This window comes from Anopheles arabiensis, chromosome 2, assembly GCF_016920715.1.
Source record: "Anopheles arabiensis isolate DONGOLA chromosome 2, AaraD3, whole genome shotgun sequence".
NCBI classification, from domain to species: domain Eukaryota; kingdom Metazoa; phylum Arthropoda; class Insecta; order Diptera; family Culicidae; genus Anopheles; species Anopheles arabiensis.
In genome coordinates, this window is record NC_053517.1 from 399,651 (window position 1) to 420,590 (window position 20,940).

Below are 20,940 nucleotides of genomic sequence, written 5' to 3' on the forward strand. Positions count from 1 at the left end.
ATGATAAACTGAAACACGGATAACACACAATAATGATTTTTTATTAATTAGGATAAAAATGCAAGTACTAAGAGACGCATTTACCCAAAAGTATATTTATATATCATTTTATATTAGTTTGATAAGCAATAGAATATTTACACATTTTATTGTTTCAGATCCTTTCTACCGCTGCAACATACATCATCATTTTACTTCAATTTGAAAGCGCTGGAAGCTCATCAGGCTAAGACACGAAAGCGCATCGGATTGGATTAATTAGAAAAGACACATCCTCGTATGTTATACGGGGTTTCAAACATGAGTATACAGTTGCTGTTTTATGTTTCGTATGGTTTGAAAACAATAAATCGAACATATTTTTGTAATTTCTCAAAAACCTAACGATAAACAAAATTCGAACGGTAGGACGAGCAAGTGCAAATCGTGATGAAACTTGCGTACCGTCTGTATAGCATGTACAGCCGGAAGGAATATTTCACGCAGCTTGCGAAACGCAACACATGTCCCGTCTTTCTGTCTTGGAGTCATGTTCAGAATTCGTTTCAAGTTGACGTCGACGTACGATACTTCGCAACGACGTCGTGTCGTTGTTGTCGTTAGTTGCAATAAGGGTGGCGCCATTAGCACCGCAGGGAAGATGAAAATTCTATTGTGAAAGTCTCGTGTGGTTCTTTTGTGTACGCTCTTTCGAAGAGTCACGCTTTTCAGAGTGCGGTAGTGCGGTGATAGTACGTACGGGGATAAGCTGGTAGGGGTCTAACAATTGCAGCGTGTGATGATTCCAAAGATGCATCTACGGCTCAGTGAATTCTCGTCTACCGCACACTCCAAGTAGAAAGGAAACTGCTACATTGCAAGAGAAGAAAAACATCAAACTATGTGCGGCATTAGTATTGTTGCAGAGTAATTATAATTCTGATGGTGTGAAGACAGTTCAATATTTTGGTATTGGAGCTTTTGCAATCTTCTAAAAACTAGCGCTCTGAAAGCATGTGGGATTTTGCCTTTGATCGATGCATTGTTTGCCTGCTGCATGTGCTGTTAAATAGAAAACCCAGAACCGGTTTGGTATTTTCTACGTTACGTGACATTTCGCATCGGTTAGTTTTTGCTCAGTTCTGTTCAGTGACGTTACGTCAACGTTTTTTTATTTATTGTTTTATTTTTTTCAAAGCCAAATAAAAGTTCATTCTAGCACAAATCGCATACGCTAGGACCATCAGTTTCTATTTCATAGGTGGGTATGAGAAACGTTTCGTTAAGTTTGTTCTTTTTGGCTTAGGTATATTATTAAAATGGTATGTACTTAAAACACAGGTAACGATGTTCTGCTTTCCTGCTGGAATTCTATTCCTATCCCCCAAAATGTGATTTGACGATTCTGAAATACTTAATAGAATGCAGTCGATATCAGCTAGGCAGATTGGTGAAAGTTTGCTGTGTGTCGGTAGGATACAGAACCGCACACAAATCAAACGAGTAAACGAATTTGCACTCATGGAGGAAAAATCAAATCAGCGAGGCGTAAGCGCCCTCACTTCCGATTGTATTGACAAACGGTGCCAGATCGGCGGATGCTGCGTTGAGTTTGATTTGAATTCAAGTGAATTCCGTTGCTGGTATACGTATTTTGCGAGCACCCACAAATATCCCGCACCAAGAAGGACATGCAAGGTGGTTTGTTTGCCTGTTGAAATACATCCTCTTCAGTGTGTGTATGGTACGGATGCGGATATGATAAAGGCAGTAGATGCAGTTGGAGCGCTTGCGAATTTGCAATCGCGGTGGGTAAAATGGATGTTTTATTATCTTCGCTGAAGGCAAGGCAAACAGATTTTATGTGCCCCTAAAACTTTGCCGGCTTACGAGCGACAGGCTCTGAAGATGTTCAATTGAATGTTTGAAAGTTGATTGCCTGCAAGAGAACACATGTTGCATGATCATGCTGTCGATCGGCTTGCTTTGCCAATTTTCAGTTCACCGCCGTTTCGTAGTGCTACAGATCCCAGCGGGTAAATGAATTTAATTGAAAACTTCCAACGTGCTAAATTGAATTAATTTGATGTTTTTCTGTTTAATATTCAAACTTCCACAGCATCATATGTTTGCTGTGCCCTGCCTGTTGTTTTTCAGCTTCACCGTTGGCAGATACATATGCTGGCCTCAACGTAGCCGTCGGTGGTAGGACGTGCACGAATAGCAAAACGAATAACAAAAAATCTCACGAAGAACGATGAAACTTGAAATTCTCTGTCCTTCGTGCGCTGTTTATGCGGGTTCAAAGTTTGACTTCTACCAAAAGCTTGTTTCTCCTGACGTAGATGAAGTGTGATCCGAGACGGCTGAGGTGCCTGAGTGGTTGTTGTTAATGCACTAGTGGCTTGCAAACTTTTTTGCCAACACTTGTGAGTGTTTGATTCAGTGTGCATGACCGATGGCTTTGATAAATTAAAGGCGGCTCCCGTGGATGATAGACCTCTCCTGTTTTATTAATTTTGGTATCCGGTAAGTAAAAGTGTTAAACGAATTGTTTTGCTTAACCTAAAGTGCGGCGAGGCTAGCGCTCCATGGCTGACGTTATTTTGATGTGAAAAACTTTAGTAATTTCTGGAGAGTGTGATAAGTTATTCGGAAAGGTTTAGTGACACGTCTTTTGCTGAAAGTGCAGGCCATGTCAATGTTGAACGTCGATAACGTGTTTGTTCTTCTAATATCACCATTGGAAACTTGGACAGCTCAGTAGCATTAGCATACTAAACGAGCTGAGTAGGTGCGAGAAATCCTTTTAAGCCCCCCACCTGAGAACCTGGGAACATCAAATGGCTGCACTGAAAATAACAAAACTGATAAACTACTTAGTAGATTATGTTCTATAACCATGTTAGCTCTCCAACAAGTCGATGAAGGTTTATTCAACTGATCGGGCTCGATTCGTTGACCAGAGAGATGCTGGCAGTATTCTAATTTTTTTTATTGCTATCTCTAGTTTGTTAGCACTTGTTCAAAGTAGACTGATGGGTCATGTTCTGATACAAGCTGGACGGTTGAAAAGTTTCAATGTCTGTTGCCGATGGGAAGTAATCAGCTAGGATCGAATGTAGAATCCTGGGACCATCAGACATTGCGAGCGATTGGGAAGGGTAGTTGATTTGATTCAATTAAATGATTTCCTTCCCGTCGTTCTTTGCCATCGGCACACCAGTGTTTCGTCCTCAATAATGTGTCATACGCAGTGTCGTTCGTTATGAAGCAAGTGTCTTTCAGTTTACGGTATAATCGATGACCTTGAGGCTGAAAAGGTAGGGTTTGTTTTGTGGGAGTCCAATGTTCGTTCTAGCCAGTACCGGTCAAGTGTGTGCTATTTGTGTTAATAATTGTGATTGCTATTCGTGCATTTCCATAGACAAACACCATCAGATCGATGCGATTAGGCGTATGCAAGAATATCCAACTGTTTGTTTTGCCATAACGAACGGCTCATCCACCTCAGTTGATCAGCTTAGCGATGGTAGCAATCGATTGATGAAATATAGTTGAAATGACATTGAAGTATGTTTCTACTAAGAATAGGAAAAGTTTGCTATGTAACTTTAAGAATAGTTTGTTGATACACTTTATTATATAATTCAATAATAAAACAGCGAAAAATAAAATCCCAGGATATTGAATGAAAAAAACTGTTAACGTACCACGCGTTTTCGAGGTTTTGAAATGGAAATCTCGATAAGAATAACAAGCGGTTTACTCGACGCTTTGAACAAAAATATCTTGACCCGAGTAGTCTCTTTGCTAGATAATGGAATAAACAAATTAATGAAATCGATGTTTTTTGGAACGATGACCATATACCTCGTGGATCAGTATTTCCGCTTCGTCTAGAAAAAAAAACACGAATCCACTGAAGGATGTCAACAGTAATGAAAAAAAAGAAAGGTTTATACGTCTCGTTGACTGGTCTGTAAACGGAAGAGTCCGCCGAAGCCCAAAGTATTAAGGAAAGTTTTCTGTTCTATTACTGCTTTTTATGCAGAAGCCAACAAGACAGTACTTTCAAGTTCGAGCTCTACGCCTAGGAAGGGATCTGGTCAAATGAAGGTTAATGATGTTGTTTTTCAGACGGGCTAAAGTTGTTGGTAAACGTTCAACTAATTGCCGTTCAATGCATTATCTTAACAAGGCAGATATATCAAAGCAGAGAATAACTTTGACTCCCGAGAGTACAATGATGTTACTTTGGTTTATATCAGACCGTACCGACAATGAACGCAGCCCAAGGACAATTCTGATACAAAGCACAACGATGATCGACAGCGTACGCATGGATACGCTATGCAATAATGACTGTTGCCTTAGAATTGTTAATCTCTATCTAAAGAGGTGTTAAGTCTTTAGCACGTGAATAATTTATGAATAATTTAATAAAAGTACCTAATCAATAATTCCCCTACCCATATCCCGTGTTTAGAACGTCTTCTGTTATCAGCAACACTTTCCTTCTAAATGCAACCAGCTGTGCCTGCTGTGCCGATAATGTTAAATGCTTCTTTGTTTGACATCGCCTAGTGATGATGAGTGACAGCTATTGTTAGCACGTTTTAGTGTAACTCTATTGTATGACAATAATCATCTATCTGCGTTAACTTAGGGACACCATGAAAACAGGAAACAAAGCCTTGGATCAAAAATGTCGAAGAATAATTAATTTAATTATTACTCTTTTAGATTTAGGCTTCAAGTAAAATTTCCATTGATAGGTTAAGAAACCGAAACCGATGATAGATTTCGCAAAACAGTCCCTAGTTTAAATTTCAGCAAACGTCCTATTCTCTTATTTTTTTCGACATTTGGATGTTAAACTTTGCTTCAACGCCAATGTAATAACGTTTGTTCATGGAGGTTATTAGAATTGCTGGCTAGAATAGTGTGTGACGACTGTAGCTAGGTGCAGTGCTGCTTTCAAACTGGCCTAGATAGTGTTGATGGAGTATTTCGGATTATCTAGTACCAGTGGTTCTAGAAGTTGCACCACAAAGTGTAATTTGCTTCCGCCATATCCGATTAAACAGCCTCGTCGGTGAAGCGCCAAAAAGTGTTTCACCCCATTACGGAGTTTTCGACTGCAACAGCTCTCGTTTTGTTCCTATCGATGTGTGTTGTGCTAGTCTCATACCCACACACAGGCATACAAATACACACATAAAGACACACACACATACAAAAGAGAAAGGTATAGAGGGAGGAAACTTGTGAAATTTAATATGCACCGATGCATCCGGTTCCCTTACTGCCTTTAGTCTCTCGAGACAGGGGTGTGTGAGTGTATTCGTTTACGGGGAAATTTATGTTGTGTGCACCGGTACCCTATTTTCGCTTCCATCGCATTAAAGGATGAAAAGTTGTTTTGTGGAATGCGGTTATCGCCGTCTGCCAAGGTGCATCGGAACAGTGCGTGACGTCGTCTATTTTGAGCGCGGTATGGTGCACCGTGGGAGCAAGGAGCGCAGGTTCGCATCCCTTGGAAAGCAGCGTTTTGTGCTGTGTAGCACGTGAGTTGTGTCCGCAAGTTGTCCTGCTATACATTTGTGCCGTTTCATGAAGTGATGAAGATCGTGCTGATCTTGTGTTCGAACGAGGAATTTGGCCAATTTCTAAATAGAAAGCTGGAGTGCATTCGGAAGCAAAAGTTTTACAACGTGTTTCCGGGAGCAGTTACCTTGCAGAGGCCTTGCGGGTGTCGTCGCAGGGGTTGTCGAACATGGCACGCACACATTACGGCACACTTGGCACTTTATGAGTTATAATGAGTGGAAGGGAAAAACATTCCTACGATCCTTCATCCTTCTTATCCTTCATCAAGATGCTGATGCAACCGGAGAAGAGGTTCGTGTTTTCCCAGCACGATAACAGGAAAGGGTGACCGCGAAAAAGGCAGGTCAGTGTCAGAACGATTTCGCTTGCAGTTTGCTCGTGCACGCGAGATGAATGTGAAACCAGCAAGCCTCGACAAGCACGAAACCAATGAAAGTTTCAAGCATTAGGGGTGGGGAACGGATGCTCAACACTTTTCGTTCGGGATAGTGCAAGCGTCCATAGTAAGGCAGCAGGTCTTAACTAATGATATATAGTGTCGATGACGATGTAATTAGGTGTGATGTAGTTGTGGTGCCCTTTTGCGCAGAGGCTACGTGGTTAGGTCATGCTGAGTGGCTGTCACGTTCCTGTTCGGCAAGATGCATCACGATCGAAGCGGGTGCCGCTAACAGCATAAAAGTTATCAAATATATGCGCGTTTGTTTTAGTTGTATTTGTATAAAAAGCGGCTTACAATGTTGCCCAGTTAAGGTTGTGAATTTGTGGTAGTCATGTCGCCATTTTGTTGCAAAATCGCACTGATGAAGAATTTGGGCACACCTAGCTCGAACTGAATCAGTATGACACTGTAGGTGGCAAGGGCAGAGATAATCTGAAATAAAAAATCGAAAAAAGTGTATAGTTATAACGTAATTTAGTTTAAACCGTCGTCAATAACTCGACCTACTGAAAGAGCTAAAGTCCAGTCGAAGCAGAACAATCCGCACGATACAACAGGCCTCTGATGTTGAAGATGATGCGAAAAAAGTACAAGCTAGTACACCAAAGGATTGTAAGCAAAAATAAACCAGTATCGTTAGATAGTGCGACAACGGGGCAACATTGCGATGATGAAAGTGTGTCGAGCAGGAAGAAAGATTTTCTTTGCTCCCCATCGTGCAATCTGGAGAGTCGTGCACGTTTGGTGTAGCGTTACAGAGATGTGGTCGATAAAAGAAATAAGCGGATTATCAGGCAGATTATGGTACGCCACGCGATGGAACGACATTGTAAGCCTCACAGATGTGAGCGAAAAGTAGCTACTTGTAGCGCACGACCGCTCGATCATCACATTCCTCTTACGTACCCGTTCCACTAGAGCCGGCGTCTTGGATGATTGATTTATTGCCTTATGGACCAGGACGGCCGTTTGCTTGCCCTGCGGTCGAATTGGATAAGGAAGAAACGTACACTTCGTCAATGGGTTGCGATGTTGCGCTGATTGGTGATTCGCGATATTACTAGAATAATGCGTGGGAATTACCTCTCTTTTCAGATCGCTCCCAAGTTTGACAAGCACCAGGAAGAGCAAAGTGTACAAGATAGTTAATGCTGAATAAATCAAAGCAAGGGCTAGTACGATCGGTGCCGGGTTGGTTAGCATGTGTCCAATGGTTAGAATGGAAAACACTACTGTGACAATCAGTGACGCACAGAACATCATTGGCTTGAAATTCGAGAAAAACGATAAAATTATGCAAAATGCACATTGTTTTATTTACTTTTACTACACGCTGCTGAAATAAATGATATCTAAATGTAAAGTAGAGAACAGACAATCACCTGCCACGCGAAAATGGTGGAAAATATTCCAATGGCATCACATAGATTGCTGTAAATTGCTGTAAATCCTTGTATATGATTCATCAATACCCTGTACGAAGCCGCTTGTTCTCCTGAGTGTTTCTCCACAAAACAGATCCTATAACAGTGAAATTAAAAAAATCTACATTCTAACACACGTTCAACTAAAAATGATTTACAATGTAAGCGTACCTTAGCTGCTTGTTGAATGCAAAAAACCGGTCTCGAAAACTATACAACCCGCTGATAAAGGCAACCACGCAGGATATATGTATGGATCTGATAATATAATAGTAAGAGGTAATGGCCTGCTTTGGCATGCTCTGTAAAGAGAGAGTTGTGTTGACGAGCATTTTTCCAGCGGTGTAATCATTTAGGATCAGTAGTCCCTGACTAGCAAATGATCCCAGGAGCAACGCCACACAAACTAGGTGATGTTTGGAGTGCTGAATTTCATAGAAATATTTGCTAAACTGGAAAATAGTTCGACCAATAGTTTGGTGTCCGTTTAGGTTTATAAGTTCAGGTATAAAGTTTAATAATTGCCAGCTTTATTTACCAGAAAATCTGCCTCTTCCACTAACTGCACCATGTGCAGGAACTTTTTCCGAAACAGCAGCACCAACGTGGCTGACACGGAACAATTAAAGCCAGCAAGCAGATATAGAATGAGAGTGACCATGGTTATGATGCGGGATACGGGCATATTGAGAAACATCTTGGGCCACGATACGTAAAGCATTTGGAGGAAAAACGTTTGCCATAGAGTAAAAATGGCGATGTCTATAAATTTAACTTCTGATTTCAACGTCTTGGAGTGGTTACAACGATTGTTAGAGTGGTGAGAATTAGATGGAAAGGAACGCCCTTTCGCTTGGGAAATCGTATATGGGAACAAACCGAACAGCTTCAGTACACGTATATTGGGTTTCATCGTTTCGAAGAAACTCCCGATATTAAACCAATATTTTAGCCGAGTTGACATTCCGGGAAATTTGTTCCGAACTTCGAAACCGAACTTGTGTCTCTCTGATGCTTTATCACACTGATCGAGAAAGCGTAGCAGCGTTCGGAAAATAAAATCACTTCCCACTGATGGAGGCGCACGGTGGATGGTGTAGAAACGATTCCAATCTGCACTTTTTTACTCAATTTTGTAATGTTACTCGAATAAAATGGAAACCCTTTTCCGCTGTTTTGCCAATTCACATCAACTTCTCAGCGACAACTGATGCATGGCTTGAAACAATACTTCGCGCCGAGGAAATATAAGCCAGTCCGTTCCATTTCCCCCAGAACGATCGTTTGAGCGGTGAGGCGTGGATAGATAAACATACCACAACGTGTTTACAGAAAGTCATAATATTTGTATGGTGGTAAAAAACGCTCTCGCACTGGGTGCATGAAATAGGAGTGGTAAAAAAGCATTGCAGGTGTGGGAATCATTCGGAGAATGATGAATGTTTTCTATCCACACCCGGTACGAACGTTTCTCTATAGACGTTAAAACCAACAAACATCACAGATAGAGGGGTTTAGGACTTTAAATTTAATTTTCAAAAGTTAATGCGGAAAAAAACAACTCCTTTCAAAAGGTTGGAACAAATGACAAAATAGTGGAAATAAACAGCATGGAAAGTATCGTTATTTTGAAACAGAACCTCAACGACTTGGTAGAAATGATTGCATAGAAACCAGACCAAGGCGCGATGCATTTGGCATAAAAAGGTTTTAAACATTCATATCTATAAGCGAATTATTGTACTTTCTTTATCACCTGTCGGTACACAATTCTGATGGTGATATTTCAACGACAAGGAAAACAAACAAATTGTGCGATTCAAATTCACTTACAGACTTGAACCAAAGACATAAAACTCGCGCGCACGGTGAAAGCGAGTGGAAAGAGAAATAACAGCTTGCGGACTTATGAATATTTACTGAATTTAAAGGAATGCTGGAGTGCAGCAGCATTGACTGCAAAAGGACATGATCTTGGGCTTGTAGAGGTAATTGAATAAAGAATGGTATTTATTCAGCAAATAAACTATCGCAAAATGCGCTGTCACCAAGGGCGCTATCAAACGATTGCAAGCGAAATAAACGCTGTGACTTTGAGACAGCCGCTGCCGTCCGTATCATTCGTTTGTCGGGTGATGCCTGCTGCAAAAAGGGAGCAAAGCAGTTAAATAAAACAGAAACTTCACTAATTTGCTGTTGCTACAGCTTTACCCAAGAAGTGCATGAGAGTGGGAGCTGGACTGAGAAGATCAGTGACAGTGACGGAAGCTTTCTGCGTTGCGTCTGTACGCAAGCATGGGCAACTTTAGTCTGTCACAGTGCACAGTGCACTGACTTGTTCAGCTTCTCACCACAGCCACAATACTGGAAGAGCGATAATTTATTTAAATTGCAACAAAAAGAAAATGTTATCCACAGCCGGCCAGCATAATGACGTTAAATCATTTAAAAACGGCAACTTAAACGGATGTCCAGGAAGTTGTGTTTGGGCGGTTGGGAAATTAGTCTTCTGTACGCTGGTACCGTACGTTTCCATGGAACTTCTGTCAGCTAGACGCGCTGGATGATGGCCGAGTAAAGGCCGACTAGATAGGAAAGGAGAGAGAACAATCGGTGCAACATTGCTGTCAACTTTCAGTCCCTGCGAGCCCTTTATGTCCGGTGCAGTGCTATTCGAGATGGCTTCAATTTCCATTTAGCATTTTTCCTTGCCAGCCAGAGCCGGAGCAGAGTGGTCTAATGACGGACGTAAAGTTTTCCGATAAAGAGATAAGCGGAATAAAATAAATGTTTTACGTGACAAGCGTTTATTTTGAGCAAAATATGGCCCATCGAGGGTCGCCCAGTCCGGCAATAATGGCCAAGGGTGAAGGCTTGGAGGGAGATTCGTTGTAGCAGTATGCCTGACGGTAACATGCGGTTCAATCCCAGCTGGGGGTTTGAAACCCTCGTGAACTAAGAGATAAGGGAAAGGATTCACCTGAGGTGACAGAAAAGATGTGCCTGCAGAATCGCATGCTGAATGTAAGTGTCTTTGTTTAGGTTGCTGTTCATGCGAATGGTTTTAATTTTCTCGACTCGTAAATAAAACTACAACGACATTTGCTGTTCACGACGGGCAGCATTATATAGGTTGGTGCTTCCAAAACTCGCGCTAATAAGTTTCGAAAAGGGTGTTGTTGGTTGTTATCCATATTTAATGCTTGGAGCTATTTTCAATTTCATACAATTTACAGATCCATGCCGAGCAGCTTGTCCAACGCGTTAGGAGTAGAACCAAGGTAAATTCTGAGCCCTTTGCGTAGACACGAATTTTTGGAAAACCCCGTCTTAAAAAGAACCGAACGAATGACTGGAGGCTATGTCTAGCTAATCTAGATGAAAGATTGCATTTTCCCTCAAAGCCGAGCGAACGCCCACTGGCGTGAATGTGGGCGAGCTGTAAGCTGTAATCAGTCGTAATTCATCTGTTTTGCAGTCAAAGAAAAAGCTAATCAATGTGTCAGGTTCGGACAGTGGTTCATTTTTCACACACTCAGCTGACGGTACGCGTGGAAGTGCGAGAATGAAGGCAAAAATAGCTTCTTAGGATACGAACATCTATGGGCATGTCACCGATATGGTCAAGAAAAAAAGATGTTTTTGTAACAATGATTTGACGAGATTGTATTTGTTGGTGTACGAAAATGGTATAATAAAATAAAATTGAGATTTCTGTTGCATCCATTCATTTCATTTAAATCTCGTATACTCCATAAACTTCATGCAGTAGGAAATGTTGTAAAAAAAACCCACACCGTGGTGATTTTCGACCACAGTCGATCAACCCTAACGATCGCTTTATGTCATTGCCAGCTATATGTAGTGAAAGAACAAAGGCTTGTACAAAATCTAATCTCCGGTGGAAGATTACTGCCGTGCTGACCCGGGTCGTTTGAGTTGTGTCGAAAAGATCAGTTTCATTTATTTCAAAAAGGAGCTAATGTCTCAACAAACACATTTTCGGCTAACATGTGAGACGAAAAAGGCCCGTCTGGGTCGGTGGCATATGCCGAGAATGTGTTTCACATATTTTTATTACATTTCCCTTAGCAACTATTACCACATTGTTTTATTCATATTTTGTATCGAAAGCCGTACAGTAAACCGCGGTTAGGAGTTGGGCGGTTAGTCGCTTGGCACTAGATATGATGGGTCGTTTTATTTTTAGGTAGCGTCGTTAGATGATATTTTTGATGGAATTGCTCTGAGGATAACAAAGCAGGCGGCAAAAGAACACGATTCGAATCGGTCACTTTTTTATAACTCTGTCGCAGTAGCTGAGAGAAAGAGCAGAGCAATGAATGTTGTTCAGGCAATCGTTAGGATACATGGAAGGAGTGAGTCCGGTCTTCCTGGCTGTGGTGGCCCGTATTATTTTGAGGATTTCGTTTGAGCGTTGAGCGGCTGGTTGCTGGTATCTTTGGCAAGTGAAACTGGATTAAAAACGGAACAGAACTAAAACTAGCATGAGATACGGGATGATGTGTCGTGGTCGTGTGGGACTCGTTGGTGTTTAATTTTAACTCAACATTTTACCCGTTTGTGTGCTATGTGCTTTGGAAGTGGGTCGGAACGTGAACCGAGGTTACCATAAAGCTATTCAACACGGTTTGATATTTGTTTTATCTTTAGAACTTTGTAAATCCTGACAGAAATATCCAATATTGTGTAGTATAAGCACACCTCATCCGTATAAGATTCCATCAGGATAAGCGATTCCAGCAACCTCTGTAAAGTGCAGATAACACATAAAAACTAAGTATAAACTTTTTTAAACTTAAATATTATTCGTATAAATCATTTACAAAAACATGTTGAGTGACATCTTTAATACACGTTGTGCGGCGTACTCGCGTACATTACCATTTATACTATTTTTATTTTCAGATCTATTAAAGGTGATTATGGCTGTATCGTAAGAAACCGGCTGGATGCAACATGTTTTTGATTGAAATGTTAATATGTATTATTGTTTTACCCAAAGCGCACTAAAGGCTTGTGCTCGTAACATGCATAATTCCGACCCACAATGGGCTATAATTTTCGAGTAGTTCAAGTAGTTCCTCGGTTCAGTTCAATCGTAGCTCAGGATTTTCTCTCACAATGCCTTAAGGTGGAGTGTTTCGAAGATGTTGAGTGATGTACCGACGGTAAACGGTCGAACATGTCACGCTTATTAGTATAGGTCGAAAATTAACCAAGGTCAAAAGCTCGAACCGGAGAACGAATAAGGAGGAAGCATTCGCAGGCGTGATTTAGGAAGCTTGGTGGAACGTCTTGGGGGATTGTTACATCCAATCAGGCAGAAATTTTGCGTTTAACTTGTTGGATTGGATGTTGACTTTTTCCGGTCGCTGGTGAAATTGGTTTTAAGAAAAAGGAAAACAGAAACCGACTAGTCTTGCACAGTGAACTTCAACCGCAGCAGTTACCGGCTCCCTGCGGTGCGCCTAAATATAAATGCGCCATCGCACAGCAAAGCGTGGTATTTGTTCGGTAAAGTCAACATCACCGATTGGAACGAGCACAACCTTATAGCAGAAAAACATTTACTTTCTAAAACCACGCCATCGAAGGGGGTATGTGAGCGACGGAGTGCGTGGAACGATGGCATGAGGAAACTGTGCGTATGCTCGCCATTCCTCGAACGGGCGAGGGCACCATTCGTTAGTTCGATTTGGGAGTCGGTACGCCGGAAAAGCTGTTGATTTGCATTATATATTAATTAAAATTTGCTTCCGGAAGTTCACATTTTTCATAATTGATTACGATAAGTGGGAGCATTTGCTTTTCTGGAGCGGACCGTGGCGGAAGCTGGGCTCAATTAAATCGATTACGGAGAACACACATTCCTTATTCGCTCGAAACCAACTCTAGAAAGCTTCACGTTTGGGTATGAGTGTTTTAACGTGTGCGTTCCATTTCGCAAGGATTTCGCCTCATTCATGGATGTTTTTTTTTTCAATACATTTGGCGTAACGTTCTACTTGGTCACGTCGGCCTATATAAACTTTCGAGGCGTATTTAGTAACACGCAGCCGGATAGACAATCTTTGTTACGGGGGGACCAGGATCCCCGGGGAGATTTGTACCTACGACGGGAAAGTCATTAAGTCGTGCGAGTTGACGACTGTAATACGGGTCCGCCCTAGATGAGTTAAATAACTCCTTTAGTGCAACTTAGGCTAAAAGAACGATGTGTTTTATTTTGTTCTTTTGTGAGGAATTGAGTACTGTTGTTCGTATCGCTTTGATGGGTGACGTCTATCAGAAAGTATTCTCTCGTGTGAAGGCAATTCTTTACTTTTGCATCTGGAAAAGAGATGACGGTCACGAACCGCACAAAACAGATTAGTGGGAAATAAGAATTGTAAACCGTGGATTCAAAATCGCGGGCAACGAGGGTCAATGGAATAGGATTATTGTGTGCAGTGAAGCCACTGTTGAGTAACAATGGTTCACACACTTCAAGCCACGAGGAAAGCATCGGATAACGTTGGTTCCTGCTAGCGGCCGATGGCGATCCGTGGGCGCACGTTTATTTGAAGATTTAGTTCCATTTCTCCGTGAGTCGAGTGATGGTCGAGAACGTGGGTGCCCCGAGGGTCTTCTGCACGAACTCACAGGAGATTCGTATGAGGTTTGTCCCTGAACAATCATACTCCTCAAGTGCAGGTGAACACATCTCGCGCGCCCCTGCTCAGGTACGCCACAAGTCCAGTTGAGGTGAAACCACGCACATTGTGGGGCGAGGCGTTGAAGTAAAAGAGGAAAGGGGAGGTGTGGGTAGGTTTACGGCAACACGCGGCCGAGCGTGTTTTGTTTGCATTAGGGACTGAATCTGGCGGATGCGGTGCAAAATATGTTATGCAACATAAAACATTGAAATAACCATATATTCATAAGGTACCGTCGTTTTCCTTGGTTGAAGTTGTACCTTTTGAATGTGTTCGGAGTGTCCTCCGGTGTCGGTACTGATTGTGCTTAGTTGAAAGTACGAACGGGTCCACAGGTCCAATGTTTCATCTTTCCACTTCTTGGAACTGAGGACTTATTTCGTATTCATGTTTGTACGTTAAGCGAATCTTAAATTTTAAGCTTGCCGATGTTCACGGGTTCGTCGACGGAAAATTTTCCTTTCTTCTTTATCTTGCCAGTCTACGCAAGACTGCACGAACCTTACGGTTTTCGTCATTCGATGTGTTCTTGCTGCCCCAGATCCTAGCCGAGTGCTGACGGGGATGGTTAGCAAAATCTCAGAATGCAATAATTTGAGGACACTTTGTCGGATTGTTTGGCGAGATTTAAGATTTTTGTTTTGTTCTGTGCTATATCCCCTCATAGAAGGAGGATGTCGTTTCACAAGGAAGAACGCAAGCGACTAAGATACAGCCGTTACGATTGTACACCCAGAACTGTTCTAGCTTTACTCAGTAGCGGTGTGGTAGTAATGGAGGATCAGTTTTTTTATACATTGCAAAGCTAGCCATGCTTGTATTTGCAGAACGTTCTTTCGTTTTACGAAAGGAAAAATCTTAAACGTGTGAAACTCTGTACAAGTCGCCTGAACTGGATGCGTGATGGGAAAGAAAACATTGGAGAACCTGATATGGTGAAGCAGCCGGTTGTTAAAGTTGAATGCAATTCGCATGAAATTTATCCATCGAAAATCCAAAAAACATTTCTTCTTCCTTCTTCAACATAAACATTGCACAGTCGAACGGGTGCGCATAGTGAATTGTGTTGCTTGCCCGCACCGGCACAATCCGGTCGCCGTTTCTAACAACTTGCCGTTCTTTATTTGTGTGTGGCTGGTATTATTGCACGGTAACGGGTGCAGGAGAAATCCGGCAAGGATGATAGGAGCTATGTAGGTAGCTCCAAAAGGCTCATACATGTGACAGGAGGACGCCACATCACGAAGACTCGAAGGTGGAAACGTATCTTATCTCACCGGCAAATGTTATGTGCGCTCTCGTCGCTGTAGTTCGTTGTTCCTTTGGGATGGTGTGTGCATAAACATAAACAAGCGAGACGTTTTGTTCTGTTGCTGAAGGGTCCTATACCTTTGTTCAAAAGAATTTCAGTACAATGACTCTTCATTTCCGCAGCGAAATGGATTTCTCAATAGCAAAGAGTAACGTTGGATTGAAGGGCTTGTGAAAGTGATGGTATGTAGAAATTTGCACAACTGTTGTTCAAACTTGTGTTACATAAATATTAGAAACCATCATTATTGTTTTGCCATGAGCACAAATTGCATTTTATTTATAATTGGATTATGGTTTTTGATTTTTGTTTCATAAAGCTATTCGTTTCGGAAAACTACTCTCAAACACTTCTCGTTCTTATTGCAAATAAAATATGCAACGTCTCCGGAATGTAATTAAACTATTCGGTCCTTCAGTGATCTTGGTCCTTTTCATGATGATGATGCCATCGAAATGGCAAAAGAAAACGATTTGACACCATCAGTTTGAAAAGTTTACTCATTTTGGGAAATGAGCATCTCATCCCTGTTTGCCTACTTCTTGCTAATGGTGCTGGCTTTAAATACATTCTCTCATTGACAAACTTTGCAGACTTCAGTGAAAAGCTGTGAGAAGGATACATGAGGGGAAAGAAGCGATTTTGGCACTTTCCCACCGGTTTTGTATTCTGGCCGAAGCTCAGGAACGGAAAGGGTACAGGATGAATTTTGATTTATATGTTGGAATAATTGACGAGATTGATCGATGTGCTAGTCGTGCTTGGCGAAGCCATTACGACGAAACATTGAGGTAAAGGAAACCGGTGTGCGAGTACAACGAACGACGAAATCTTTAGCAAGTTTCCGGCCTATTCTATTGTTTTGATTCGGAGAGAGCGAGAGAGATCGAAGCGTTATGATTTATCTTTACCCTACTCGGGAGTTGGTGACTGACGGTATGGGGAGTTGCATTTTGTAATTTTAGCGACGAGGGTGCACCCTTCCATGTGACGTACAGGCCCGCGCGTTTAAGATATAAATCACTATCGATTCGGTAGAAGCTCCTGTGTTGTCATAAATCATAATGAAACAGAATCGATTTTTTCGGTCTGATTTAAACCATTCAACTTTGAACTTTAAAAAAATTATTGCACGAATTGTCAAGATCATTTGGTCTATTATTCCAAAATGAATGTCATATTAGTATTGATGATTTCAGTAAATTTCACAGAACAAACCCGTTTATACGAAATGACAAAAGATAACAGAATTAAAATAATATTCCATAACTGAAAATGTTATATATTTCACACCTTTACTGACGATTTTGCTTTAAATTTCAGCATTTTTTAAAGCAAAACGTTCTCATAGCCAATCATATGCAAAACTTACGGCGAATGTAATATTATATGGAAAATAGTGGAATAAAAGTTACACATCCAACTCCCATGGTTAGGTAGAGAAGCTTAATCATAAGGCGTATGTATATACCGTCAATCATATAATAAACTTACTTATGGTAGCACGAACATTACATTTAATTCACTTATGATATCAAAATTATCAAAGGCAGTTTCAAAATATCGTCTGAGTCCCTATGGACAACTACTTAGGATAACGATTCCATCTATACCACTGTGGTTTCCATGACATGAACCCCATGTCTAACAATCTATCGTATTGCCAGGAGTAGGAGTTTTAATTTAATTAGGGCGCAAAATCGTTGCTCAATACGGATCTTGATTGTAGCTACCTTAGTTGATAGAATTGGGTTTGGTCAGGGCATTCAAGGAGTGTTTGGCACGGGCAGAACTACTTATCGAATGAGTGGAAGGATTGAACCAACTGGTTAGCTCAGTGCGAACTATTTACACGATGTCCTTTGGGTTTAGCAAACACATGTTGCCTGACTTTTCCCTTATGATTCGTTAAGGACCGACGAACAAGCATGGAAAGCAATCTACCACGGGGAAAGACGTTACATTGCCCTTGTGGGTGGAATATCTCGCTCGCAGCGAAACAACTATGGGCCATAGTTGTGCAAAACGTCCTAACGAATGGGGTACGACGCATGGGCTGAACTCTCTAATTCAGTTAATTTTGCTACGGCGATGACGATGGCGACAACGGATGGTTCGTGCTCTTGCCCAAAAAGCTGTTCGGCCTCCCCCAGAGGTCTGCTCTTGTTTGCATTCGTGGCACACATTTACGACCCCAGGCGGCCGGGACAGCGTAACGTGACACAATAAGTCTAGCGGAAGGAAGTTATTAGCTATTGCATGCATTGCTCCCCAGCGGGCCGCTGGGTGAAACTGGTGGACATTTTGTGTTATAATTTCTGATATTATTTTCCTTCCCTCACTTGTGCAGTTTCAGGGCATATCAGGAAGAAATGTATGCTCTGTACCACGGGAGCAAACGTACAGATGGCTCATAACACCAAAGTCAACGAGATTGGGGTGCATTTTCGGTTGGAGAGCAGAGCCTCGGTAAAGGATAGCTCTACCGACGGCTGAAGTCTGTGGTAGACGACGCATCCCTCGTAATCATCATATTTCACAAAGGGAAGTAGTAGTGGTAGCTGAACGAAAAGTAACGAGCTCCCACGCGTCCCCAGGAGCCCTGCAGTGAATCCAAGGACACGGATTCGACTGCGTTCATCTTACAATATTATCTACGCTCCGGTATCTGTTTCCTATGATTGTGGTTGCAGACTGTTAACTAACGACCATGTTGAGCACGGTTTCGAGTGTGCGGCTCGGGGGAAGCACCGCCCGAGGCAGGGCTGAGCTGTCGAGCGGAAGCTCCCCATCGCCAGGACCATTTCTTATCGCCAACGATAAAATAGCTTGAGTGGGAGAACAATTTAGGCTTTGCTGCAAATGGAACATGTGTCTCGAAGCAACTGAAGGCTTTCGTTTCATGTGTGACTTACAGAACGAAGCTCTTTTACGCATGTCAACATTTGCGGTTCAGTTTTGCTACCAAGTGACTCTGTGTTAGATGGTGACGGTCTCTTTCGTCGGCACAGGGTGTATTTGCATAAATTTCTAATTTATCAGCAACATGTGCAATGTTCTTTCTGGCCTTAAACGTCGAGGGGACTGATTGCTCCAAAATCGTACCACAGTTGACACCTTTTTCCATCTCGATCTATTTCGTCATACCCGTTGGCCGTTGTTCGTGAATCTTGATGCTATTTATACAATAGCATAAAGACTACTGTTAGTCCGAGACCATTGTCATAATGTTGGTAGAAATAATCATAATAGTTACTGATGGTAACAACTAAGCTTAGACTCTGTAAGTGTTTCGAGTAAAAGCTAATCTTTCGTATTTTTCTTTTGTTTTTTCATAACTATATTACATTACGTGCGATTCTTTGCTTGATGATTAGACAAAATCACCACCAAATCATACAAAATCTTAAAATATCGTATATAGAGAATATAACTCAAATGGCCTGAAAGGTATAGTTATAGAAATAGATGTGATAGTACTATGGTAATGGATACAATAGTTTAGCTTTAGATGAGTTAAGTATAATCCGACAAAAAGCGGCGTAAGAGCATATAGTTATTTTTGACTTTGTTGTTTTATTTCACTTACTGCATACATATAACTTTGGAGCTAAGTTACACAAACACTACAATTTAGATGTACTGGATTTGCTCCAGCCAAGCGTACTGCTGATCTCAACGACTTCTTTGGCACAGCCCCAACAGAGTGTCACTCCGCATCCACCGTGTCCGTAATTATGAATAATCGGAACGGAACCCTTTTGATCATCTGTGGGTGAAATAGAAAACATAGATTATCATCTAGTAATCCCGCGCAGCACTAGTTTTGCCGTAGCCTGATGTTAAGGAATCACACCCACTCTTCAACAATATGATTAATGGCAAGTAGATGGAAAACAATCATCGTTCATCCCCAGCAAACAAGTACCTTCGCATCAACGCGGAGGTTATCAGTGCAATAGCTTGCAGTTGTTTTTTTAGTCGTGTTTAAAAAATGAAACGGCTACGTTGCAATCTTGCTGTCTAAACATGATAACCTTAGCCAAGCCTCATCGTTTACATGAAACAAGAGTTATTGGTTTGCAAATGCGAATGATGCGTGAAACAGAAATCATGAAAATATTTTTACCTGATCGATAGTGTTCCATTTCCAGGCGCACGCTGTCCCGGCCAGGCCGCAGGCCGACCCATTCATTTGTAACACTTGCATTACGCAGACTGGGCAGCATTCGTTCACAGCCATCGAATATGAATCGGCTGTCGTCTCGTTTGACGTTTCGGTTGAAGTCGTTCATTTGATGCGTTCCACCCAATATCACTGTCTCGCAACTAGGGAGTTGAATGAAAGGAATCCTATTATTCTCCACTGATCGGTGCTTTTCTTACCGGTTGTGATAGGGAAACGAAACTTACTTGGGAATTATGTAATTACCATCATCACTGTCATCCAGAATGACTTCATAAATCCATGGAGCACTAACCCGAGCTACCTGACCTCGGATGGGAAGCACTGCCTTATCGCTCGCCAACTCAAGCGAACCAAGGCCACTACAGTTGACTATCAGATCCACGGGCCGGTTAAGAATGATTTCATCAAAGTTACGTACTTTGGACGCCACGAATTTTCCACCAACCGCAATAAAACGATTGAACAGGTATGGCAACAGGCCGGATGGTTCACATGTGAACGTGGCGAAATGATAACCACCGGTGTACGATCGACCGTGCTCATTACTGAGTCGCTTCAATTCCGGTTCCTGGATCTTTTGGCACCCGAACACTATTTCCTTCCACGCCGGCTCCGGATATCCATTGGGATCGGTCGTAAGCCTCATGCACGGTTGTAAGCAGACACCAATCTTTCCGCCGAGCCCATTCTTCCACAGCTGATGGAAAAACGTGTGCGTTTCACTGGACCATTTTCTACAAAAAACACACATTTAAACATGTTAAACACACTGTGGGTGGGTTTGCTGGTACAGGGTTTGTTGGCAATTATTCTTACACTATTTTATGGTCCGGAGTATTTCCGCAATAGTAAGGACCCCATAAACCAGCCGACCCGTCGCCTGTTGTGTTGGGACTAACATTTTCGGATATCAAAGTCACATTAGCCACATTATAGTAATGTTCAGCCAACTGCACTGCAACACTAAGCCCACTTACACCAGCACCAATGACCACGATTTGCTTCATATTGCCCATACACTTTTGCTGAACTTATTCTACTATACTTCCTTATGATGCGATCGTTCACACTGTACTGATTGCACCGGTAAGAGGAAAGAAGTATTTTAAATCCAATCACCATGCCGTTATCAATAGTGTTGTGATTTTTCATAAGCAAGATTCACGATTGTTTACCCCACGCTCCTTCCTGCTTACTTTCTTGCGCTCCATTCTTTTCTCTCATTTTGAGGCGATAAGGATTAGCGCTGTATAGAAACGCGT

At 41.9% G+C, this 20,940-nt stretch overlaps 2 protein-coding genes across 4 annotated transcripts; both read right to left on the reverse strand.

The window, feature by feature from the left end:
• Positions 1 to 350: 350 nt before the first annotated feature.
• Positions 351 to 19,185, reverse strand: LOC120898511. 3 transcript variants are annotated; one of them, XM_040304463.1, is made up of 8 exons: positions 19,079 to 19,185; positions 7,630 to 7,760; positions 7,417 to 7,555; positions 7,118 to 7,300; positions 6,941 to 7,045; positions 6,542 to 6,628; positions 6,329 to 6,466; positions 351 to 878 (listed from the first exon to the last, which is right to left on the reverse strand). In XM_040304463.1, exons 1-7 carry the CDS (start codon positions 19,085 to 19,087, stop codon positions 6,341 to 6,343), a joined length of 780 nt encoding a protein of 259 aa, XP_040160397.1. In that variant the 5' UTR covers positions 19,088 to 19,185; the 3' UTR covers positions 351 to 878; positions 6,329 to 6,340. The 3 variants fall into 3 exon arrangements, with proteins under 3 accessions (XP_040160397.1, XP_040160398.1, XP_040160396.1); XM_040304464.1 differs by having other exon boundaries at positions 351 to 6,466; positions 6,941 to 7,012; XM_040304462.1 differs by having other exon boundaries at positions 351 to 6,466.
• On the reverse strand, positions 19,043 to 20,770 carry LOC120898509 (D-amino-acid oxidase). The gene is made up of 4 exons (XM_040304461.1): positions 20,495 to 20,770; positions 19,903 to 20,412; positions 19,619 to 19,818; positions 19,043 to 19,258 (listed from the first exon to the last, which is right to left on the reverse strand). The coding sequence occupies exons 1-4, from the start codon at positions 20,692 to 20,694 to the stop codon at positions 19,116 to 19,118; spliced, it is 1,053 nt and encodes a 350-aa protein (XP_040160395.1). The 5' UTR covers positions 20,695 to 20,770; the 3' UTR covers positions 19,043 to 19,115.
• Between the last annotated feature and the right edge of the window lie 170 nt (positions 20,771 to 20,940).